Consider the following 25,029-nt stretch of genomic DNA (forward strand, 5'->3'; position numbering starts at 1 on the left):
ATGAAGGATAAAGTGGTACACGGATTAAAGAAAACGAGTTTCATTGAAAATGGCCAATTTGGAATAAAATACGGGTCGAGTGATAATACCCGATAATTATGAACTAGTACCATGCAAGGTACCATATGACCACGGTAGTATAATATAGAAAGTATATGTGAAGTATATTAAAAATAAATAGAATTTTAAGTAATTTGAGGCAATTTTTAAATTATACGGGTAATTGATTAATTACCAGGTAACGGGACATTACCTAGTTAACTAATAAGTAGGTAAAGATTTCTAATATTCACCCACTCTCCATATGGCACAAGGACACTAATTAAGAGAGATGACTCATTGAATATGTGTAGGTGTCTAATGTCTAAAGTAACTAACCAAAATGAGATTTCAAGTCCAACTACATCTCATTCTGACTTTCAAATCCAACCAAGAACGTTGGAACAAAATGAGATTTCAAATCCAACTACATCTCATTTTGACTTTGAAACCAAAAACGTTAAAAGGCTTCATTCCAAGCCAAATTTTGTTCAAATTAGAAACAGAAGCTTCAACCAACCTTAAAAAAACGTTAGAAACAAGTTTTAGCTTAAAATTCATTCTTTAATTCACAAAATTTAGAAGCAAAAAGCAAGTTCAAGGAAATCCAAGTGTAATTTTGTTCATATTTTGCCGAAGCAGATTCGTTCAAATAAATTCAAGAAACATGTATGTTAAGGCTCTCCCTTCTTTCTTTTAGCATGGTCCAAATTATACTGAAGAAACGAGCAAACACACAGTTTCCACAAATTACTCTATTCATATAGATAGTAGGGGTGTTTATATTCTTGATTCCCCATGAAAAATACTATTATCTTCTGTTCATGGGTCTTAGAATAATACACAGTTGAAAAAGTTTATCCGGAAGGAATATTGAGATTATTATGTATTTTTCATGCATTTCACTCATTTATACATGTGCATTGACCCATGACCAGATGGCTTTATATATGCGTATATATGTAAATATATGTATATGGGATATGGGAAAAGGTTACGGCGTTATATACGCACCACCACTTGATCAGCTGGTATATGTTGATGATGATGCCCACAATGGCCAAGACGATATGATGGGATGCCCTCAGTGGCTTGATGATATTATGTACATTCATACCTATGCATGGCACGACATTTATATGCACGTGCATGACATTATAAACATTTCAGAATTATAAAGTTATTTAGATTAAAGACGTGTTTCTATATTCCATGTTTCATCTATGTCTTTTATGTACTGATTTTCATGCCTTACATACTCAGTACATTTTTTGTACTAACACCCTATTTCATGGGGCCTGCGTTTCATGCCCGCAGGTGCAGGTAGGCAAGCTGACGATCACCTTTCTTAGGATCCCTGATCGGCGAGAGTTGGCGTGCTCCACTTGATTCGGAGCTGCTTTTGATTTTGGTACGATACATTTGTATGTATATATATATATATATGGGTATGACATGGCTCAGTTCCGTCTTTGTACAGGTATGTTTCTATTAGAGGCATGTAGACAGTATGTCTAGTTGGATAGTATGTGGCCTTGCCGGCTTCCAGTTTGAAATGTATAGTTGTCTATAGTAGCATGTCGGCTCGCCCTACGTAAGTTGTACGTATATGTATGTATGCCTTTTGGGCAGATTTCCTTCATGTTATACAGGTTCATATCCTAGATGTATGCTTAGGAGTGTTTGACAGGTATGACTCAGGCACTCGTCGCGGCCCATTGGTTTGGGTCGTGACAAACCCTAATTGATTTTCCCTCCCTTTAAAGTTTTAATTGGAAGTAAAACCTAGAGTTTGAAGAGTCAAGATAGGAGCTGAGTTATCCAACAAATAAGGTGAGTTTACTGCTCTATTTCATCCATTTTTTCTGCTATAAATTCATGGTAAGTCTATACTTGTAACAACTCACGGGACGATGATCGGAAGTCGTGAGTTCGAGTTATTCACTTGTAACGAACTGTTTTGTGTTGCTGTTGGGATACGTGTTTAACTACTTTTTATGGAGTCTTGGAGGAGTAAGGGTGTGGATAAATACCATATAAATGTTGGGTAGTGGTCTGGTCGTTCATCGTAACATTTCCGAGTCGTTTGATACTATTACGGTGGTCGTTTTGTGTATGAAGAGATTGGGGTGTGTTGGGCTGTTTTGTAGCATTTGATGGTGTATATAAGGCTGGAAAATAATGTATATATGTTGTTATTGTTGTGTTCTTGTGTTGTTTGTGTTACCATAAATTTGGAGGAAGTAAGGATAATAGGAGAGATGTTGCCCGTTTTAATACAAAATAAGCTTGTCATTCGTTGTGCGATAGTTGTACCTTTCGTAACTTAATGATAGTATTATTATCATTGTTGTAGATTAAGGTGTGAATAGGCGAGTTCAACTAGGTGATTGGAAAGATTGTGATAAGGTATGTTAAGGCTAAACCTTTCCTTCATTTTGGCATGATCCCATAACTACATTAGCTTAATAACGAGACATAAAGAGAAGTTCGTATTCTTGAACTTTTGTACATTATCCTAGTCTCATAAGTTATAGTTTTCTCCCTTATTGGGACTTCAAATTCAGTTTAGTTTTGTCTTCTTTCTGCCAAGAGAGTAGAGAGTGAATATATATACAGTATTACATTATTATCACTACCATCGAGCTATAATCGATGGGCAGGCCCCTATTGGGCAACCTCTGATTAGATGATGAGTTATATACCGAGCCTACTGTGGTCGAGCGCCTATGAGCGAGCCTAGAATGGCCGATATATAGAGCCTAGTATGGCCGAGTACCTATGAGCGAGCCTACTACGGCAGAGCAGTTACACATAGCGAGCCTTATAATGCCGAACAACTATTTTTCTTACTATATTGAGAGATTTGAGTAAGTATCAGCATGTAAGCATATCTTCAGATTATCTTTGACTCCCAGTTACTTTCAGTTATTATGTTATCAGTTTAGTTTCAGCTTTTGATTTTTCAGTTGCCTTACATACTCGGTGCATTATTTCGTAGTGACGTCCCTTTTGACGTGGATGCTGCATTTCATGCTTGCAGGTCCTCATTGACAGTTGGACAAACTCTCCCAGCATATAGTGTCAAACATCAGCTTGGTTGGTAAGTTCCACTTCCTTGGATTTACTAGGTCTAGACCTTGGAGTCCATTTTATATATACAGGTTTGATGGGTAGGTCGAGGCCCTGTCCCGACCATGGTACAGTTCAATTATCTTTAGAGGTTTGTAGACAATTCTTGTATAGTTTGTATATCAGTAGATGTTCATGGCGGCCTCGTCAGCCTCCACAGGTAATATATATATATATATATATATATATATATATATATATATATATATATATATATATGTGTGTGTGTGTGTGTGTGTGTGTGTGTGTGTGTGTGTGTGTGTGGTCGTTACTGTTAAGCCCTTAGATGAGAGAGACGATATTTTCATATGATTCAGAATATGGCCTCATCGGCCTAAGTTGAGGGTTACCCCTCCAAAGTTTATAGTTACAGAGTGGTACGTTCGGGTCGAGTATGGCACCGGGTGCTGGCCACGCCTCTTCAGGTTTAGAGCATGACAAACTTGGTATCATAGAAATTCTATCCTAGGGAGTCTACAAGTCATATCTAGTAGAGCCTTGTTTAAAGATGTGTTGTGCACCACATTATATAAACAGGAGGCTATAAGGCATTTAGGAGTCTGTTCTTTCTTTCAAATCCAAATCGTGCTATAGAGATGAGTCATAAGAGTTCGAGCCAAAGCTTATGTTTGTTATTGATATAGGGATGCTTTCAATTAGAAAAATTACAGCTAGCTAGAGGGCTAATACAGCAACAGGTAAGGGCACCAGTAGAGATAGAATTCTTGTCAATGTGGCACTGTTTGAGGCCCTATCAGATTGTGCATACTGGATGTGCCAATTTCCTACTTAAGACCCTAAGATGGGAATATCTAATGTACCCCACAAATAGCAGGCCATGGGAGTATTAGAAGGTAAAAGTATTAAGTTTCAATAGATTATAAAAGCAAGGTGGAGAAGGGTACGGATACCCAGTTAGTGAAGATTATTAGTTTTTAAAATTCAGGAAGAGAACTATAAGTATTTGAGTTACCATCAACAGTAACAGAAGCATGTACAATTGGTCACACCTATCTTAGTTATGTCCTGTGGGAGCTAACATTTATTGTTTAAGAGAAAGATGGGACATCAGGGTCCAACTAGGGTTAGAGTAACCAAAAATGGTGGATGGATTGTGATCATTAGCTAAAATTTTCGAAGGATAGTGCAAAAGTGGTAATAGATCTCCTTGTGAGACACCCAGGTGGTGCACTCTAGAATAGAACAGTCAGATATGAATACTAGAATGTCCACAAAAATTTCAGAAGACAGGCAGTGGAATCCTAGAAAGGATAAATATTTACCTTTGTATGGCTCCCCGTCCATAGTAAAGAGAGAATGCTAAGTGACCCGAAGAGCCAGTGAATAGAGCAAGGGAAGCTAAAAGCAAACGAATGTTTTGTTGAAGTTTTTAGAATAAGGTAATAAATAGATATATTAGTAGGAGAGTAAGAAGAATGTAAATGAAGCATTACGAGTAAGATGTGATAAAAGGGTGGTAGCGGTAAATCATAATATGATATGATGAAAGAGTCTATATTCAAGTAAAGGAAAAGACAAGAGGTGACAGGTCTTGGGACAATAAAAGAGTATAGACCAAAAGTCATATCCTCATTTCGAGAAATGAGTTGGTGAGTCCAATGCGATTATAAGAACAAAAATTTAAACCCCCCAGAGTAAGAGAAATCATCATGGGCTAGTGAACAAGATAAACTGAACATCAATTAGGGATCGAGTGATGTGATAATAATCGACATCAATAGAATTTCTAAGATCGCATTCTAGCAATAATAAAATGGACAACATAAGAACAACCTTTAAAGGTCATTCAGGAAGACACTCCGCTAAAGAAAAAACTTTGAGCAAAGTTAAGCTTAAGGGACTAAGTGTGCCAGTTACACTAGGTGTCACTCTCGTGCGTAAGGAATTCAGTTATCCTTGGTAGAGAAGGGTTACTGCAAGGCGAGTAAGAGTCAGTGAAGACGTGAAAAGATGTCAAAGATGAACAGATAAACCATATATAGGTAAATCTTCATAGCACTAAATGCTAGTACTCCCCTAAATGGGGGAAGACAGTGTGATATGGTAGTAAGTCGGAGTTATGTAATTGAAGTAACTATAGAATAATAAAGAAAGAATGCAGTAAAAAGGCGAAAGGAATGAGATTGCATTTATTCAAATCTTATAGATATGCTATGACTCCAGAACATTATGCAAGCACGATGTCAGGAGAGGCAGTAAGGGTTCCCACACCAGATGTTAATGATAAATAAGTGCAAATGAACATTTGATACATTATGAGCCAGTGCAAAAGGTAAAGTAAGACAAAAGACATAACCCAAGAGAGGTTATACAGAAAATAATTATGAGCATGGACTGACGAGTAGTTAGCATTGATTCAGAAAAAGCTTGGTTATGGCTAGACAAAAGGTCTTAGATAAATCAGTAGATCATGCAAGATAAACTCTAGTAGGTTCTGTCCCGACCATGGTACAGTTCAATTATCTCTAGAGGCTTGTAGACGAGTCCTGCATAGTTTGTATATCAGTAGATGTTCATTGCGGCCTTGTCAGCCTCCACAGTTATATATATATATATATATAGATATATTTGTGTGTGTGTGCGCGCTTTTGGGTATGTTTAGCCCTTAGATAAGAGAGACGATATTTTCATATAATTCAGAATACGGATTCATCGGCCTAAGTTGAGGGTTACCCCTCTAAAGTTTATAGATACAAAATGGTACGCTGGGGCCGAGTATGGAATCGGGTGCCGGCCACGCCTCTTCAGGATTGGGGCGTGATAGTAGCTCAAGCTTGTACGCTACCTGACCAATCCTTTGAATGATTCTGTACGGCTCGACATACCTCAGACTCAATTTCCCATTCTTTCCCAACCGCTTAATACCCTTCATGGGGGAAACGTTCAAGAATACCCAATCATTTTCCTTGAACTCTAAATCTCTCTAGGGAACAACCGAATATGACTTTTGACAGCTCTAGGCAGTCTTCAACCGCTCCTTAATGATCTTAACTTTCTCCATGGCCTGCTGCACGAGGTCTAGCCCTATCAACTCAGCTTCCCCAATCTTGAACCACCCAATGGGAGATCTATATCTCCTATAATACAATGCCTCAAATGGTGCCATCCGAATACTGGCATGGAAGCTATTGTTATAAGAAAACTCTATCAGTGGCAAATGATTATCCCAGCTACCTTTGAAATCAAGAGCATAAGCACACAACATTTCCTCAAGCATCGGAATAGTCCGCTCTGCTTCATGTCGGTCTGTGGATGGAAGGCGGTGCTAAGATTTACCTGCGTACCCAAACCTTGCTAAACTTTCTTCCAAAAATTAGCTGTGAACTGAGCCTCTCAATCGAAAATGATGGAAACTGGAGTGCCATGAAGCCTGACTATTTCCTTGATATAAGACTGAGCATACTGTTCTGCTATGTCGGTAGATTTAACTGGCAAGAAGTGTGCTAATTTCGTGAGTCGGTCCACAATAACCCAAATTGAGTCAAACGTGCGCAAAGTGCGTGGTAACCCTACCACAAAATCAATATTACTCATCTCCCATTTCCACATTGGAATTTCTATGCTTTGTGCTAACCTATGAGGACGTTGATGTTCAGCCTTCACTTGCTGACAATTCGGACACCTTGCCACAAAGTCCGCCACATTCCTTTTCATGTCATTCCACCAATAGACTTTCTTGAGATCATGATACATTTTTGAAGAACTTGGGTGCACGGAATACCTGGAAGTGTGAGCTTTCTCCATGATTCTTCCCCGAAGACCATCAATATCTGGAATACATAGCGCCCTTGGTACCATAGTGTACCATCATCCATACCAAGAGAAAAAGATGTGTATGATATGTGTGTTTTAACGAAATAGGGTTGGGTTTAAATATTAGAAAATAGGAGCCCTGACACAGATCTTCGGTCGCATATGCAACCACATAATGGCTATACGGCCCGCGAAAGGTGGCCCTCAAGGACCTCAATTTTCTTCCTCGGTCTGCGATCAATATGCGGTCTGCAGACCTATTCTGCGGTCGCATTATGCGCCATAGAACCTCCCTTTGCAAAAGTCCAAGGACAATTATGCGACCAAAGTGCGGCCCGTGAAATAGATATGCGATCGCATAATTGGCCGTGAAACGGAACTCAAAATTGTCCAAAAGACTGCCTCACTCTGTGGCCATTCTGCAGCCCACAGAGTGATTGTGCGGCCGCATAATGGGCCGCAAAAATGCACACTTCTGCAAAACATTTTCTTTTAACTCTGTAGTGTACTGTTGAATTCAAAAATTCCGAACCGCGGAGAGCTTGCGAGCCGCAAAGAGTTTCAACAATCTCTAACACATAATCCTAATTTGACACCACGAAATTCTGGTTTTTAAAAAAAATTTATGGGGCCTTACAGATGGTTCCTATCGCAATACTAGGCAAGCCGACACTCACAATAAACCATGCATTTTTAAATTTTAAGCCATAATAAATTAAGCTTAAGATAAAAATCTTTTAAATTAGTTGATATGGAAAATACTGTGACTCATTACACAACTCCCCAAAATCCGGGTATCATTGAGTATATGAGCATCTATACAATAACATATTCTAAAATACTATCTAGGAGGGTAGAACAGTACTAATAGAACTAAGTGATAAAGGAGGAGAGTCAAGGACGGCGGACGCCAAAGCAGCAACCTCGAGGATCTCCAAACTGAATAAAAGCTCCAAAGTCAGCAACCGCCATACCTAGAAGTACCTGTATCTGCATAGGAAGTGCAGAGTGCAGTTTGAGTACAACCAGCCAATGCACCCAATAAGTAACAAAACTAACCTTTGAGCTGAAAGCAGTGACGAGCTTAAAAGGTACAATCCTAAAACAGAAATAATAGTACATAAATGTAGACTTGCTTTCAAGTTCAACAGTTTAAGCTTAAAACAGATAAAATATGCCAGGTCTAAATGAAATCAGGAATGGTACATCTCTATATCTACATGTCAGTTATATATGACAACTATAATGCAACGCAGTAATAAAAATCATATGCATACTCTCAGAGCATCTGTGGACTCAGTTCACCCAGTCACCCAATCCTCACAGTCACAATCCTCATAGTCACTCAACCCTTACAGTCACTCAGTACTCATAGTCACTCAATCCTCCCAATCACTCGGAACTCGTACTCGCACTTAGATTAAGATCGGGGTATCACCAATTGAATATGAGGGAGAAGGATATTCCAAAAACAGCTTTCCGGATCCGGTATGGGCAATTTGAATTTCTAGTGATGTCTTTTGGGCTAGCGAATGCTTCGGCATCTTATATGGATATTATGAATCAAGTCATCAACCTTTTCCTCTACTCTTTTGTGATAGTGTTCATTGACGACATCATTGTATATTCATGAAGTCGAGAGGACTATATCGTTCATCTCAAGGCGATTTTACAGACTTTATATCAACACAAGTAGTATGCAAAGTTTTCAAAATATGAGTTTTGGCTCAACTCTGTCACTTTCTTGAATCGTATTGTCTCTAGTGATGGAATAAGGGTTGATACTTAGAAGATTGAAGCAATGAAGAATTGGCCCAGACCTACAACTCCAGCAGAGATCCGTAGTTTCTTGGGCTTAGCTGGGTATTACATGAGTTTTTTGGAGGGGTTTTCTTTTCTTGCCTCTTCTTTGACCAGGTTAACACAAAAGGCAGCTAAATTCCAATGGTCGGATGCTTGTAAAAAGAGCTTTCACGAGTTAAAGTCATGGTTGATCATGACATCAGTGTTGACCATATCAGAATATGTTGACGACCAATTTTGACCCTCCCCTTCATATAATTAAATTTTACCAGCAATAATATAATAAGAGTATTTTAAAATTATTAGTATCTATTTTTCTCAAATATCAATAATATAATAGATAATAATAAATATAACAGTAATTAATATTTAAGTATATAATTCTATTACTTTAGTCTTAAATAATTATAATTATTTAATTAAGCAAACAATTAGCTTTCACAATTTAATCGACGATTATTTTAATTAGTTTGATAATTTAAAACTAGCTTATAGTAATTAATTAATAATACATTCGTTAATTACATTTTATTATATTTTAAATTTAACATTTAATTATAAAAAGTGGGGTTAAAACATTAAAGTAGGCTAGATTGCAATTGGTAGATTTTTATTTAAAGTGGCCATGATTCAAATTAAAATTTCAGCCCAATACCCAATCATTTAGCCCAAAATATTATCCCAAATGCACCTGACCCGCCCCAAGCCTACAATACCCATCCCCTTTGGCAAACGTCACCACTTAATTTACACCAATCACACCACCCATCAAGACCGTTGATCAAATTCATCAACGGTCCAAATTAATCACAAATGCCTTTTTAATTTTAAATCCAGCAGCTCATTTTCAATGACCCTCGTTTTATCTCTATAATATTATTCTCTTTTTTATTTTCTAGACCAAAATTCCTGAGCCGTTGATCCAATGATCCAACGGCCTAAATTCGTCCCCTCATTTTAAACTCACCACCCCTCAAACCCTAGAGGACATTTCATCACATTAGCCGCCCCCATTTCCTCTTCTCTCTTTTCTCTCATTATCTCAACCACCTGCCATCTCTAAACCATGCACAAATCAGTGCAAGGTCACTGAAGACAATCCAAACTTCATAATTCCCCACCCCTTTTAGCCACGAATCTAGCCGAGAACAATCACATTCCCATCATCCCCATTCCAACACTACGATATTTTAGGCCTTTAACCACAACTTAAAAGTGTGGCATAAACTATCAAAAAGTGTGACCTTTGATCAAAGGCCACACTTTCGGACCTAAGGCAATGCATTTTAAGGGGTGACCTAAATGAACATAACCTTTTCCCTAAGGCAACACTTTTTAAGTGTTTCTTTAGAAGCCACGCTTGAAAAGCGTGGCCTAATGAGTAATAAAAGCCACGCTTGTAGTACCCTCTGTGGCTACACTTTCCGTCTACTACAACAACACATGAAAAGTGTGGCCTACATTTGAAATGTGGAAATTTGACTAAGCTACGAAGTAATTTGTTTTATATATTTGTATAAGCCATGCGTTTGCGTTCAACAAAATACATCTTTGTATATATATCCCATAATCACGTCTGAAGATCTCAAGCACTAAATTATGTAAAAAATAACAAAAAAATAATTCAAATGCATATACTTGCAATGAACTTCAAAAAAGATCAAATCTCATGTAATACATACGAATAAAGTAAATTATTTCAAGGTTCATGCTTGTAACTTTGCAAAATCAAGTATATTATTGTAGCATCAGGAATAAAAAAAAAATCGTAATTGTCCAATTTTTCATCACTAAATTCCAATATATCAAATTGTCTTTTGGCACCATTTTTAATTGCTCATCAGAATTTTCCTGCAAAATAAAATTTGTAATTAGATAGAAATCAACAGTATGCAAGTGTAAACTCAGAGCAATGTGGTAGAGTCTGCCCCTTGGGGACTATGAATAATACTATCATATAAGTATGAGTTATACATATACACAACTAAAATAAATGACAAAAGTAGAGGAAACTCTGTATATGTTAGAGTTTTGAGATGAAAATATAATTGTGTTAGAATGATTTGAGTAACAGAACCTATGAACAAAAATCATGCTATATTTGCCTTCTTTATTTGTTTTCTTAGCATCCAGACATCTTGTTATATTCTCTCTAGGGTTGAATAGGCTACTTCATTGGAAAACCAACTTATTAGAAATTCTTTTTCTACCAAATATTTATATATCCTTTCTATTGCCAGAATATATTGAAATTCTTCAATTACTAGACTAGTATGACTTTGTTTCTTCCTTACATTAAATTGTTGTATACTGATGGACAAATTAGGTTAGTGAACTTCTTTTTTAACGGAAATTTAACTTTAGCACATAGCATATAATCAATCAGATCACTTTCAATTATGCTAGGAATAACCAAATACAAACACCTTACCCAAGCGAAGAATGTTGCTAGATAGAATTTGGAATTTCCAGTCTGCTATCTGATTAATAGTTTCTAAGCTCGAAATGTAATCTACTAGTGAATACCTCTTTAGGTGACTACAGTCACTTAGCTACCATTGAATCTAGCAAGAAATTAAAAGCGCAAACTTCTATTCCACTAACCCTCCGATTTGTACAGAGACAATACTTAAAAACATCCATCAGATAATTTTCTAACTCAATTTTAACCTAAAAAAACATTAGTCACTACAATTTAACTACCTATCATAGCAAAGATAATCATGTAAGATCTCTATTCACATAAAAGTTGAGCTAAATAAAGGACAGTGAGGGCATTTAAAATATTTTGTGTAATTGAAAGTGAGTGAAAAAGATATACTTATTGGGAAGTGAATAACTTTATTCACTTGACATCCTCTTTCACTTCATAATTTTTGGGGTTACCAGGAAAAAACTCATTTCAAAATATCTGAAAAATTAGGAAGAAAAGAAACTCATTGATAGCTCATCAAGGCTTTATTCTATTATGCATCATAACTGAAACTTGGATCAGTTTGACAGATCAAAAAAACTAGCAGATACTAATACTTCCAGGAATAAGAAAAGTGCTATCAGTAAAAGACTTAACAAAGAAACTAAGCATGCCATAGCAAGAAAATAGAAACAGATTAATGTTATTACCTTGCAAAGTTCAAGAAAGCACCTCAATATTGCCTTTTCATTTTATGTTAAAACCTTGGATATGAAAAATTAAGAGAGATAAGAAGGCACAAGGAAGTCTAACCTTATTCATATCACATCGAAACAAGCTTGTTGTCATTACAGAGATGCAATAGATAGTTAAATTATCTATGTGTTCATGAAAGGAAGTTGCTAATAAAATTTAAAGACAGTAAGGACTTCCATGTAATAGAAAGTGTGATTCTATACCAAGCAAAATAAAAAAGGAGATAGCTCCAATCTAAACCAAACTAATATGTGCTCACACACATTGTCTTTGGAAAAAAAAGAAGATAAATCTTCTCATCGCAAGATTACTGAGTAGCAATAAAAATTGCTTTCTTCACATTAAGCATGTCGCTCAAGAACAAACACCAAATGAGGAAAGAACGTCAGAAAATATTAGGATATAAGAGAGACATCAATTGTAATTAGTGCACCCCCATTAACTTTAGCTGAATGATCTTGTCATATTATCTAAAACAAAGCTTCTAATGTCACTTTTACACTGTTATTATGCATTTCTTCAAAGTAAATATGATCGACTAATAGATAAATATCTTGTTCATTCATTCTATTTGTACAAGTTTACAAATGCAAGACGTGAATAAAATAAATGCAGCTCTGAGACTTTGTGAATGCAAGTAATATAGGAATTTGAAACTAGACAACACTACTTATATAGGTAGAGTTTTTGTTTTACCAGAACTTAAAAACACCCACAAAACAGAAAGAAGTTGAAGTATCTTGTGCCTCTTGGGGTCGCTGAGCAACTACTACCTTCTTCTTCACCTTCGCAATCCTATGAATCAAATTTAAGACTTAGTGCAGACAAAATGTTAAATGACACACCAACATAAACAAATCCTGAAGTGTTTGGTAGAAGATTAACAACATTATACTAAGAAGCAAACCCACAACTATAGCAACCAAAATTACCATAGATATGAGTAGCTATGACTAACCGATACATCAAAAATTAAGAAATACAATGTACTATGAGATAAGAACCAACACCATACTAGAAACAAATCGTGATGAATGAGGAAGTCACGGCGGCTAGCACTGAACAAGTTGACCAATATTACATTCTAGTCACAAACAGCAAACCAATGAACAAAATTAGTGATTAGAAAATGTCGGGATGGTAAAATTTTGATGCTATTAATAAATACAACGAGTGATGAGGAAACAAATCTACAAGTTACAACTCGATTTCACCGAATGAGTTCGCCTGAGCAGAGCAAGTTCTCTAGTGGAGGAAATTATTTAAAATTAGGACAAGTGGATCCCTAAATAGGATCTATATTTGGAGTTGATACAGTCCATTAGAGGAATTTGGGTCGCGGTGGAGGTGAAGGAGCGGTGAAGGAGCGGAGGAAATTTCGGAAAAGGTGAAATATTTTAGTTTTGGAATTGGGCAAAATATTCAGCGGGTATTCCTTTTGTCTTGTCAAAATTGGGGGGAAGGAAAAATTTTAATAGTAATTTTTAGAGTACACTTTATAAGTGTTGCTTTTAGGATGCAAAAATAACACCCTCAATAAACGTTGTATTATAGGCCAAAAAATGTTACAAAATATTTCATGTTTTGGAAACACTTAAAAATCATCGCCTTTCTATTGAAAGAGAACGCTTTAGAAGCGTCGCCTAAATTCCGTAGCCAAAGGCTCTCAGCAAAGACCACCCCTCAAAAAGCGTTGCCACAAATACTTTTGTCAATATTTTTGAAGCGTTATCTAAAATTAGTGTGGCCTTAGGCCAAATTTGTTGTAGTGCAATATTAGAATCCAAAACCCTAGCTTCAAACATTTAAATTATAGAACATCATCATCACGCCTTATTCCTTTCGAATCTGTCATTATAACTTGCGTGCATCCTCCAGATTCAGAGGAATTTAACCTCATCGTAACATATGACGACCTATATATCAAACGCAGTGACCTTTGGTTATTAGCTTTGTTCGGTAGTCCGATGGTCTTAACGCCAAGGCCGGTCATCATTTCGAATAGGTAAATCCCTATCCTGATCTCCCCTTTGATTTTTCAGTTTTTTCCTTTTTGACTTGTCCATGTTCATCATCATCATCTTCCACTGATTTTCAAATTTTTAATGAAACCCTAAATCCCAATCATAATTATAATTAGCCAGCTTTAATTCCCTCACCAACACACACGGCTACAATAAGAACTCTAGTAATTGTTCTACAACCAGTTTCCCTTAAGTACTCAGTGAATTTCTCTAAACATCCTTTCTTTATTTCTTCTCTGCTCGAGTTTAATTACTATGAATTGGTTATGAACTTTGGATCCTAAACGGTTAAGAACGACTACTTGGATTGATGCCCTGAAGAAGGTCTCTAGATCACTGATCTTACTTTAATCAATCATATTTGCTCTATAGTTTTCTTATGTTGTTTTCATTTGATTATCTAGTATTTTATTTCAATCTTCTACCTACTATCCTTCATGATATTCATTAGTGAAGCATGTGACTTTCTATTATGTTCTGCCACATGTATTATCTTTCACTTATCCAATTTATACTTTTCGTTAACATTTATGTTTTCTCCTATGCTGTTTGGTTAAACCAATATCTTTTGATCATCGAATCTTGTTTCTCATGTTTTTATTATGTGTAGCCATTATTTCTTTTGTTGTTATTCATTCAAATTCCTACCTTATCTTGTTTACCTAATTAGATTCTCATCAGTAGTGTGTGCACCTATCATATTATCATATTTGATTGTTTGAAGTCTAGTTGGTAGTAATTATGTTTATCATGTTAACATAAAATAGAACTTGTACTGAAACTTGAATGCCTTGAACTCTATTTTGATTAATGAAATCATGCTTATAGTTTATACTAACTGTTTATGCTTGAAGAGACCATGCTTAGAATACCTAAAGGCACAATTGATTGAGTATTGTTGGCCGATGCTATTTGATTGATCAGTTAAAATTCTATCTTTCACCATGTACCATCCTGTTGTTGATACCATGTCAGTAGGTTGCATTTTGAGATTAAAATATGATCATGTGTTATGAACCTATTGGACAAGTTTACCCCTGTGGAGCACATGAGATGGTGAGATTAATAAATAGCACAAAGTGGGGCAGCGAAAGGCATAAGAATTATGTTGAAGCTTTGGCTTAAGACTCTGCTTCTCATCTCCTTTCTCTGAGTTCTGCTTCCCATCCCCATTCTTATCTCTATTCTTAGTTACTTAGTTTCATTATAGTAGTTTGAGTGTTGCAAGTGATATCTCAAGGTTGTAATCAGTGTTCCGGTTCTTATTATGTGAGGAATTTCAGTAATGTTACATTGGTGCTTTCATTGATTCGGACTCCATGGAGCTCTACTCTTCTACCATTATCCACTATCACCTCAACGTCATCAAGGATTTACTAATGGTAATGATGGACAATAACACTTGTATGCTTAGATACCTCGAGAACATAGAGAACATGATGCATGCCTCCTCCAAGACTATTCCCGACACTCCACAGCACTCGGACTTAGCTGTGTCTTTGCATGACAAGTATGAACCAGAGGAATTCTCAGAACCTCTTGTTATTGTAGAACCAGAGATTGATTCTGATTTGGATAAAGAATTCTCCAACACTATGCATAATTCCGAGGAGGACAATTCAAGAAACTGTGCCTGCAAGGTGTTCATTGAAATACCAGATAGGGAAATTAACATGGAAGTTGCAAATTCCATGAGGAGCAATTCAGTAAATCCTGAAACCCAGGTGTCCAATGAAATGTTTCAACCAGTTTCTGCAGTTAAGTATGCTTCCAGTCACTTTATCATATTTGATGATCCACTAGCACTGCAATGTTTGCTTACCGCTTCCAGTCACGACCAACCTATTAGCATGGATATATTTGATTATTTAAGTGAACGTTATCGTGCTAAATCCTTGTGTCGATTTCCAACTGATCAATTTGGATTGGACTTTCCCTTTGATCCCGGTTCAAGGTTTCTTACCACATGCCTTGGAGGTATAAAGAAATATATATGTCGTGATATGTTGGACAGTTTGACGTCTGATATGCTTATGTTGTCAACATTATGGAACAGACTAATGAGATTAAGAGGAACATTATTAACAGGATCACTTGTATTTTTTATTAAATTTGTTGCAACAGTATCTGCCTACATCATTCAAGCTATATTCCATGGAAGTGTTGGGTTGGGCATAGACAAGCTGGTTCAACAATGGGGTGTTAATGATGTGCATCAATACTCATCCAATGGTCTTCGCACTGTGATGCACACCGTCTCTGCTATTTGGTCCAGTGTTAAGGAGGGTGATGTTATTGCGGCAACTCTCAAGTTGTATCCTCCAAGAATTTATGATTCTATGTGGGTTGCTGCAGCTAGAATGAAAAAGAAGAAACATAATGGAAATCATTCATGGAACTACACAATGTTACATGAACAACAAACCTGAAATCCATATGCTGACATAGCTCTTGTCTGTGAGAAATTGGACTATGCCCTTCATTTTCTAAAGATGAGAGTCTTAACTCAAAATATTTTGAGTGATACATGGTGCCTCTCTGTTGTAATTTGTTCTGGTGTAATTAACTGTGGCAGTAGAAACACTTCTAACCTCTCAGGGATTGCCTTAGATATTCGTGGAGCTTTAAAGCTGCATTATTTTTCATTTGCTCTTGTTGGTAATCTGTAAATTGTTACTCTTGGTTGAACTGTACTGGTTATTTGCATAGGGATCCAGAAATCAATCCCAAGACCATGAATCTAAATAGTCATACAGAGACCTTGGAGACACAACTATTGTTGCGATCTACTGGCAAGTTTTGCTTATGTGCATATTCTACTTTTATGACTAGAGTGTAGTATCCTGGCTGGCAGAGAGATATCTCATCACACTCGACGGAGTTGGCAACAAGGGCTGATGTATTGCCTTGGAGAAAAAGACTCATTGTTCTGCTATTAGCATTGTCTGCTAAAAGTAATGGAATGTTATAAAGAAGGGATTATAGTGTCAGTACACTCTATTCAAGACGTGCATTCGCTACTTTTGGATTTAAACCAGAGAATATGAATATGGTTGAGAAGTGGCTTAGCAAGGCTAGTATGCTGCAAAGTATAAGGAGTATAGGTGCTAAGGACTTTAAGGTGACAAATTATTATGTATTAGCAAGATCTAAGGGCAACAATATTATTCAGCAGCTTCAAGAGAAGACTAACGTAGGAAGGTCTTCAGGCCAACAAGATGTGGCCATTGTTGGAGAGATGGAAAAGTCATAATCAATTGGTTGGAACACAAGTAATTCATCCCTGCATCAAGACGTGCAAGTACACAACCAACTTCATTATGCTAAGCTAGAAAAAAATGTGTCGAGGATTACTATGGATTTGCCTCGATTTCCATTTGACCAAATGGACTTCTGAATTTAGAATTCAATTCCAAGCAAAAGAGATCAGACACAAGGGTCGATGCTAAGATTTCAATGTTGCTCTACTTGAACCTTGAGGACAAGGTTCTTTTTGAGGACGGAGTATTGTTATGAACCTTTTGGACAAGTTTACCCCTGTGGAGCATGTGAGATGGGGAGATTAATAAATAGCACAAAGTGGGGCAGCGAAAGGCATAAGAATTATGTTGAAGCTTCGGCTCAAGACTCTGCTTCTCATCTCCTTTCTCTGAGTTCTGCTTCTCATCCCCATTCTTATCTCTATTCTTAGTTACTTAGTTTCATTATAGTAGTTTGAGTGTTGCAAGTGATATCTCAAGGTTGTAATCAGTGTTCCAATTCTTATTATATATTGAGGAATTTCGGTAATGTTACATCATCCTACCTAGTTTAATAGCTCTGATATCCTCTCTGATTAGCCTGACTTTGTGAAGTTAGCCACAAGTCTAAAGTGTTTAGCCTAGGTTGCTTGATATCCACTAAAATTTAATTATGAGTTGTCCGTTTGGTTGATGAATATGTTTGCCTACCCTAAGTCGTTTGATATTGTTTTGACCTTATGAAACAGTAGATCTCTGTATTTTGCTAACTCCCAAATGATGCCTTTAACTACCTAAAGTGACATTCTTAAAGTTGAAGTTATCTCTACCATAACAAGCATATTATATAAGTGTAACAATCAAGCCGATCGTTTTGAGAGTTGTAGCCTCTTTCCCCCATTTGATGATTATTCTATGCTCAATTGTTGATATGTGACTTACTGGGGTAGTTGGTTTTGTTCTGGGGATGTTTTAGAATGAATTGGAACACTTAGTCCCAAGGTGGGAAGCTTAAGTTGAAAGAGTTGTCCGGATGTTGACTTATGTGTACACAACTCCAAAATGGAATTTTGATTGCTTCATTAGCTCCATATTGTAATTTTGGTCTTAGGACTATGTCCGGATAGTGATTTGAAGGTCTGTAGGTGGTTTTGTCTTGAAATGACAAAACTTGGAAAACTGAAATTTGGAGAGTTGAGTGGTTTGAATGAGAGTTGACTTTGTAGTTACTTGGCTCGTATTTTGTTTTCGGGAGCAAATATAGGTCCGTTGTGTCATTTATGGCTTGTGTACAAAATTTGAGGTCAATCGGAGTTGATTTGATAGGTTTCAGCATCGAATATAGAAGTTAGAAGTTCATTAAGCTTAAATTGTGGCGCGATTCATGTTTTTGATGTTGTTTGATGTTCTTTGATGCCTCAACTAAGTTTTTATGATATTTTTGGACTTATTGTTATGTTTGATTGAGGTTCCGGGGCCTCAGATATGATTAAGATCATGTTCGGCGTATTTTTGAACTTGGAAGACTGCTGATTTTACTGGTGCTAGTTCCCTTTGTATGCGTTCGCGAGGGAGATCTTGCGTTCGCAAGAGAGGTCTCGCATTTGCAAAGTGTAATTGTGGCAGTTGGGATTTTTTCCTATGCATTCGCGAGCTTGGGTCTGCGATCGCATAAGTTGGTGAGGCAGTGAATCGCGAACGCGTGGGTGAGGTCACATTCGCGAAGAGGAAAGATAAGGGCTAGGGGTTCACACAAATTTGTTGTTCACGATCGCGGGTAATTCTGGGACTTTGTGACTCGCGTTCAAATGGGAGATTCTGCCTTTGCGTAAGAGGATTTGTGGGGCAGTTTAGTTTTGTGCTTCGTGAACATGAGGCTCTTTCTGCGTTCGAGAAGAAAGGACATCTGGGCAGAATAAAAATCTCAAAAACGAGGTTTGAGTTTATTTTACAATTTGATTTTGGGAGCTCAGATTGAGGCGATTCTTGGAGAGATTTTCAAGAGAGTGATTGGTGTAAGTGATTCTAACTCGATTTTAGTTATTTTACATGAATATATTATTGTTTTTATCATTTAATTAGTGATTTGGTTTGAAAATTGGGAAAAATTGTAGAATCTTCCTAGGCTTTAATTTGAGGATATGAAGGTCGAGTTGTTATCGAATTTGAGTAATTTTAGTATGGTTGGACTCATGGTTGAATAAATATTCGGATTTTATTAATTTTGTCAAATTCCGAGATGTGAGCCCGGGGTTGACCTTTTGAGTTGACTTTTTAACTTTTGACTAAGAACATAAAATTTTCATATGGAATTGATTTCTATAGCTCGTGTTGATGGTATCAAATTATTAGTGGCTAAATTCGAGGTGTTCAGAGGCCGATTCGCAAGGCAAGAGCTTCTTGGCGTAGAGATTTGTACGGTTTGAGGTGAGTAACAGTTCTAAGCTTGATTTTGAGGGTAAGAATCCCTAAAATATATGTTATGTGATTGTTGTGGAGTTGATGCACATGCTAGGTAACGGGCGTGTGGGCATGCACCATAGAAATTCTGACTCAATTGATTTCGTGGAGTCGTGAAGTCAAATAATTTTGTCATTTTCCCATGTGTTAGATAAACTGAGCTGTGACTCATGTTTGAAATCATGCTTAAGATATATTCTAGTATTATTAGACCCACAATGGTCGTGTTGCTATTGAATTACTTGCTTAATTTGCAATTATGTAATCAGTCACTTCTATCATTCGCATATCAGATCTTAGTCTCTGTTGCTATTTATAGATACTTGTTTACCTCGAAAATGGTAATTACAATTAGATTTGATTTTGTGGTTCTAAAAATACGTGATTTATTTCTATGCTAGTTGTTAGGCAGTAGATGCTAAGTGTGAGACTAGAAAATAAGATGAGAACTTGAAGATAGTAAGTTATGCAAATCGAGCGGTCGAGAATCGGGGCCTCGAGCCAGACTATACAGGGCCTCAAGGTCGAGCTCAGTGTTAGGATGTGGACAGCTGATGAAGGACTAACTGTTCTAAGAGCTTTAATGAGGGCTCTTTATGATCAATGATGAGTAATAAGTGAAGAATAATCAATGAAACACAATAAATGTAAGCAATAAATCAAAGGAAAGACAATAGAGAATGTTTAAGTTAGAGAGCAGAGAATGTTCTTATTCTTGTATTGAATATCATATGTGCAAAAAATAACAAGGGTCCCCTTTATATAGGAAGGGAAATCCTAACATAGTACATATGCATTTATTACATAGATATGCAGCTGGTACAACCATTTAATGCCAAAGTACGGGCTTGTACTATTCTTATGGACTTGGTCAGCTCTAACCACTCGCCTTGGGAATCTTTCACTCGTTCATCATAGCCACCGATTTGTACTACCTCGAGGTCGAGCTGTGCTTCGAGCCTTCTGGTTCATCAAACCACGAGCTGTGCCTCGAGCCTTCTAGAAATGAGCTATGGAATGCCATGATGACCCCAAAGTCGTACTCTCCGACTTTAGCCGTATACAGATAGTCCCCACGTTTCTTAGAGTGAAACGATAAGAAACGGTCTTAAATTCTTGCCTCTTCGATATTCCTATTATGACGTCAGCCCATTAGAGCACAAAATGCCATGACTCAAAGGCTGCGCAGAGGTTGCTGTCAGTACGATTATCGAGAAGCACACGAACCGTCATTGGCTCGACCTTTTCGCTCCTCAAACATCTCCCAAATGGCTTTATAAATACTTCAATTTGTTTTGCCATTCATACTTTTACAACATCAAGTTTTTAGGGCTAAGTTCACCATCTTCTGCATTCATCTCCTTTCTGTGCTTGTCTTTTCATCCTCTTTCTTAGAAACCCTTTTTACAGTCATGGCTAGGACTTTTAGAACGGTACCTCAGAAAGAGGGCACCGCTTCTTTGTTATGCCCGTCCAGGGGCAAACCAAAAGTACCCCCAACTATCAAGCAATGTACCCCTGGCGAGTTCGATACGATCTCCGATTTTTCCAATGAAAACCCCCCTTCTACACCGGGCTGATACGAGCCCGTGTCTCGGTACATCAGCATGGTGACCGACACAAAGAGGGTAAAGAAAGACTGCCGATGGGGGAGGTAGTGCAAGTAGAGATCCCTAATCCTGAGGAAAGCATAGTAGACCATAAAGCTGGCTTCCCCAACGTATATACATACCCATTCACTCTAGGTCCCGTAGATCCTTCTTCCCTGAAGATAGATCCGGTGATTCTTGATTTTTGCCATGAGTACCGAGTGACACTCGGTAAAATCTATCGCTATTTTTGGAGGATCGTTTACATGCTCTGATATTTTTTCAATCGAGTCGAGGGAATGACCTTCACCCTCGATCACTTGGTCAGGTTGTACAACCCTCATCTCTTCCGAGGTTTGATCAAGCTTCATCCTCGATCCACGAAGATGTTCTTTTCGAGGCATCGATAAGGAAAAGGACCGGAGGTGGATGAGTCGGTTTGTTAGAGTAAGGACATCGGACATCATCCTGGCTGATAGGATGCCATTCCTGGAGGAATGGAACATGAAGCGTAAGTGTCCCTACCTCGAGTATGTTTTATTGCCATTTCTTTCCCCTTATGAAATGATCTTCTTTTGTCTATACAGCTACCGTTTGGTACCCCAGCGCGGTTCAAAACCTTTCGGGGTGGATCAGATAGCTAGACTCTGCCTTTCCTTACAACGAGCATGCTTGGTGTGATTTGGTCAAGACGCGGTGGCAGGCTAAGAACCATGGTAAGCACTTCTTACTATCATTGCCATATTTTTTATGAGTACTCTTTGGGACGGTGAATTTAATACGTCATATTTGTATAGGCCTCGGGGAGGGTGTGTTGATGAGACCGTCTCCCCATGGTGAAAAAGGGACCTCGAAACCCGGCAAGACGCGATGGCAAGCTCGAGGACTACTTCATCGGCATCGACGTGGACACAGACCTCGACCCCTCCGTCGCTCTTGAGGAGGCCAAGAAGTTTCAACAGCAGGTAATATTCTCTACATACCATTTGCGCTTCAAGTTTTTCCCTTGTCTTCTCAACTTTTCTGCTTTTGTTGTAGGTCAAGAAGTTGTATGACCATGCCTTCTCTAAGCTCCAAGCAGAGCTTTCATGCCATGAGAAGGAACTTGAGAAGCTCACCTCAGAGCTGAATAAGTCGAAGGCTTCCTCCGCCCGAAAGGAAGAGGAGTTGGGTGAGCATCGGGCAAGCCTGGAGGGGGTGCACTAGGAAAGGACTAACTTTGCCGAGCAGGTAACACGACATTTATGTTCTCGTCCTTTTATTCTTATAATTTGATGCTCATGATCTTGTTCCGCCTTTGCAGATTAGGCAAAAGGATGCCCTGGTAGGGCAACTTTGGGAAGAGGTTGCTGCCAAAGACATAGAGGTCTTCGAGCTGAAAAGGCAAAATGAGATCGTGACTTCGGAGAGAGATCTTATATGGGGAGAGTTGGCCTCGACCCAGGATCTTCTTCAAACTGCTCAGAAGGAGGTCACTACATTATCTGCGGCCAAGGCCGGGACTGATAAAGATGCGTCCTCATACAAGAGAGATGCCGCTACTGCAAACCCTCGAGCCAGGGAGATATCCGAGAAGGTCAGGCAGAAGTTGGCTCGGGCCGTTGCTTATGCTCGTCTACAAGCTCGGAGGCAGGCTTTCGAGGAAGCAAACACCGAAGGCATCGATCTTTCTGCTGAGGTCGAGAAAGCCAGGACTTTGGAGGAAAGATCAGCACCTTCATCTACTTCGGATGAGGACTCTAGAAGTGATCCAGATGGTAGCGACGGTGAGGAATAGTCTCACGTCGTCCTTTCTGCTTCTTCTTTTCCTCCTTTTGTGTATGGGACCCTCGGGAAGTTTTGTAAAGATACAATCTGTAAACATATTTTTGGAAATACAAAGAGACCTTTTTGTTTCAAGTCTTTTATTTTTAGTGCTTATGCAAAGCTAGTCTTTTGAATTTTGTTGTTCGGCTCTTTAGAGCCCATACTTGGTATAATAGGGACCCTCGAGATCGGGCACCATCTCGGGGCTAGGTCGATCCCCCTTTTAGAGCCCATTTTTTAGTATCAAAGGTCCTCGAGATCGGGCACCATCTCGAGCCAAGATTGATGTTGACAACTCCTTAGAGCTTATTTTCATTTTGACAGAGATCCTCCAGATCGGGCACCATCTCTAAGCATAGATTGATATGGGAATCTTGACCCCTCGAACGCTATATGATAGCGTCGTTCGTATGACATGGCCATGAAGAGGCCGAGGTGGTCCCGTTGGTACACTTCCCCTAAAGTGATAATGGCCTAGTTAGAATTAATTGGCCTTTAGGGTAGGTGAGCAGTCGCCACTTGCTCTATATATGAGCTTACTTTCCTCTTATTTGAGGACTTCGCTATTTTTGTAGTGCTTTTCCTCCTTGCATCAGTGCTTCCATCGTTTTAGTTCAAAGCTTTCATTTAAGTTTTCACCTCCTCCTTCTTGTTTCACCGAAGTTATGGCTGCCCAAATTTGTCTACCAAGAAGAGGAGAGTTCCGCCTCTGCTTCCCGCTCGGTCGGTGGTACACCGCCGGCGTTTGGTGATCTAACCTTGAGATGCTTTGTCTCGAGGAGGGATTTTTCATTAGAAAGACCGCCCAATGTTCAGGGCCATCGGAAACATGCATCGAGGTTTATCCAATCGATAAGAGAGGAACACCTCGAGGCGGTTAGGAGAGACTACAAATGGGGAGAAAAGGTGGTACTGCAAGCACCTTCCATGGAAGAGAGCATCATGACTCATGTAGAGGGGTTTTTGAACGTATACACGTACCCCTTTACGTTGGGCCCTCTTGACAGAGTCGTGCTCGAGTTTTGCAGAAGATATCATGTTACCCTAGCACAGGTTCACCCGTCATTTTGAAGGATAGTGTTGATGATAATGTATTTTGCGGATAAAGCCGGGCTCGAGTTTACCCTCGGCCATCTCAGCAGATTGTACTAGACCTTGCATTACCGAGGCTTGATTACTCTGTGACATCGATCCACCCGACCCTTTATTGACAATAATGAAGAAGACGGGGACCGAAGGTGGATGAGTCAATTTGTCTGAGTGCAGACTGTTGATATTATCCATGCAGAGTTCCTACCATTTCCTGAGAAATGGAATTTCACATGTAAGTGGTACACTTGTGTTTCTATCATTTTGTTCATGGTGGAGGCAGACTCCATAAAGATGTTTTCCTTTCTTTCTCTACAGTGATCGCGTGGTTGCCACACGAGGTCCCCGATCTAGGGGATTGGAATCAGAAACTGGAAGCTTGTTCAACTTTTGATGAGCGTAAGTGGAGAGATCTGTCCAAAGGTAGACGGGAGGCCAAACACCACAGTACATGCTGTGTGGCCTATTTTCTTTGAAAGGTACTTTTTTTATGCGTAATAACTCTATCACCGCAGGCATTGGAGAATTTTCTGAAATGAGACCGTGCCCCCTTGGAGAGGAGAAAGGATCGTCGGCTTCGGGGCCGAGGAATGATAACAAACAGAAGCAATCTTCGAATGACGAAGATGCTCATAGCGAGGCAAGCCCTTCTCGGAGGCTCAAAGGAGATATATCAGCTGAGCTTGTAACACCCGAGGCTTCTAGCCTCGGAAGAATGGCTCCTCTTTTGTCGCCTTCTTCTTTTCTTGTCGAAGGTACTTCGGGGGATACAGGTGTTTTGCCATCGTTTTCGCCTCCTATCAAAGGTACTTCGAGGGATGTTCGAGACTAAGGGCCGCCTAAATCAAGGGGGGTCTCGAGCGATCATGTCCCCACCGAGATCGGTTCAACTGGGGCCGGTGAGA

General features: G+C 38.6%; 1 protein-coding gene and 1 long non-coding RNA gene across 6 annotated transcripts; one reads left to right on the forward strand and one right to left on the reverse strand.

Annotated features, from left to right (window-relative positions):
• Positions 1–10,397: 10,397 nt before the first annotated feature.
• LOC107799280 (uncharacterized) lies at positions 10,398–13,351 on the reverse strand. Of its 4 annotated transcripts, none has more exons than XR_012705331.1 (3): positions 12,933–13,351; positions 11,570–12,712; positions 10,398–10,599 (listed from the first exon to the last, which is right to left on the reverse strand). It is a non-coding gene; the product is annotated as an uncharacterized LOC107799280 (long non-coding RNA). The 4 variants fall into 4 exon arrangements; XR_012705332.1 differs by having other exon boundaries at positions 10,398–11,659; positions 12,614–12,712; positions 12,933–13,343; XR_012705330.1 differs by having other exon boundaries at positions 10,398–12,712; positions 12,933–13,001; positions 13,112–13,341.
• A 252-nt stretch (positions 13,352–13,603) lies between these two features.
• Positions 13,604–23,109, forward strand: LOC142176633 (uncharacterized). 2 transcript variants are annotated; one of them, XR_012705329.1, is made up of 6 exons: positions 13,604–13,922; positions 15,225–21,740; positions 21,817–21,945; positions 22,027–22,194; positions 22,268–22,459; positions 22,533–23,109. XR_012705329.1 is itself a non-coding variant. In XM_075244690.1 (2 exons), exon 2 carries the CDS (start codon positions 15,261–15,263, stop codon positions 16,368–16,370), a length of 1,110 nt encoding a protein of 369 aa, XP_075100791.1. In that variant the 5' UTR covers positions 13,604–13,922; positions 15,225–15,260; the 3' UTR covers positions 16,371–21,786. The 2 variants fall into 2 exon arrangements, 1 of the variants encoding a protein (XP_075100791.1); XM_075244690.1 differs by lacking the exons at positions 21,817–21,945; positions 22,027–22,194; positions 22,268–22,459; positions 22,533–23,109 and having other exon boundaries at positions 15,225–21,786.
• Positions 23,110–25,029: the final 1,920 nt, after the last annotated feature.

The sequence above is a fragment of the Nicotiana tabacum genome, chromosome 22 (genome assembly GCF_000715075.1).
Source record: "Nicotiana tabacum cultivar K326 chromosome 22, ASM71507v2, whole genome shotgun sequence".
In the NCBI taxonomy this organism is placed as follows: domain Eukaryota; kingdom Viridiplantae; phylum Streptophyta; class Magnoliopsida; order Solanales; family Solanaceae; genus Nicotiana; species Nicotiana tabacum.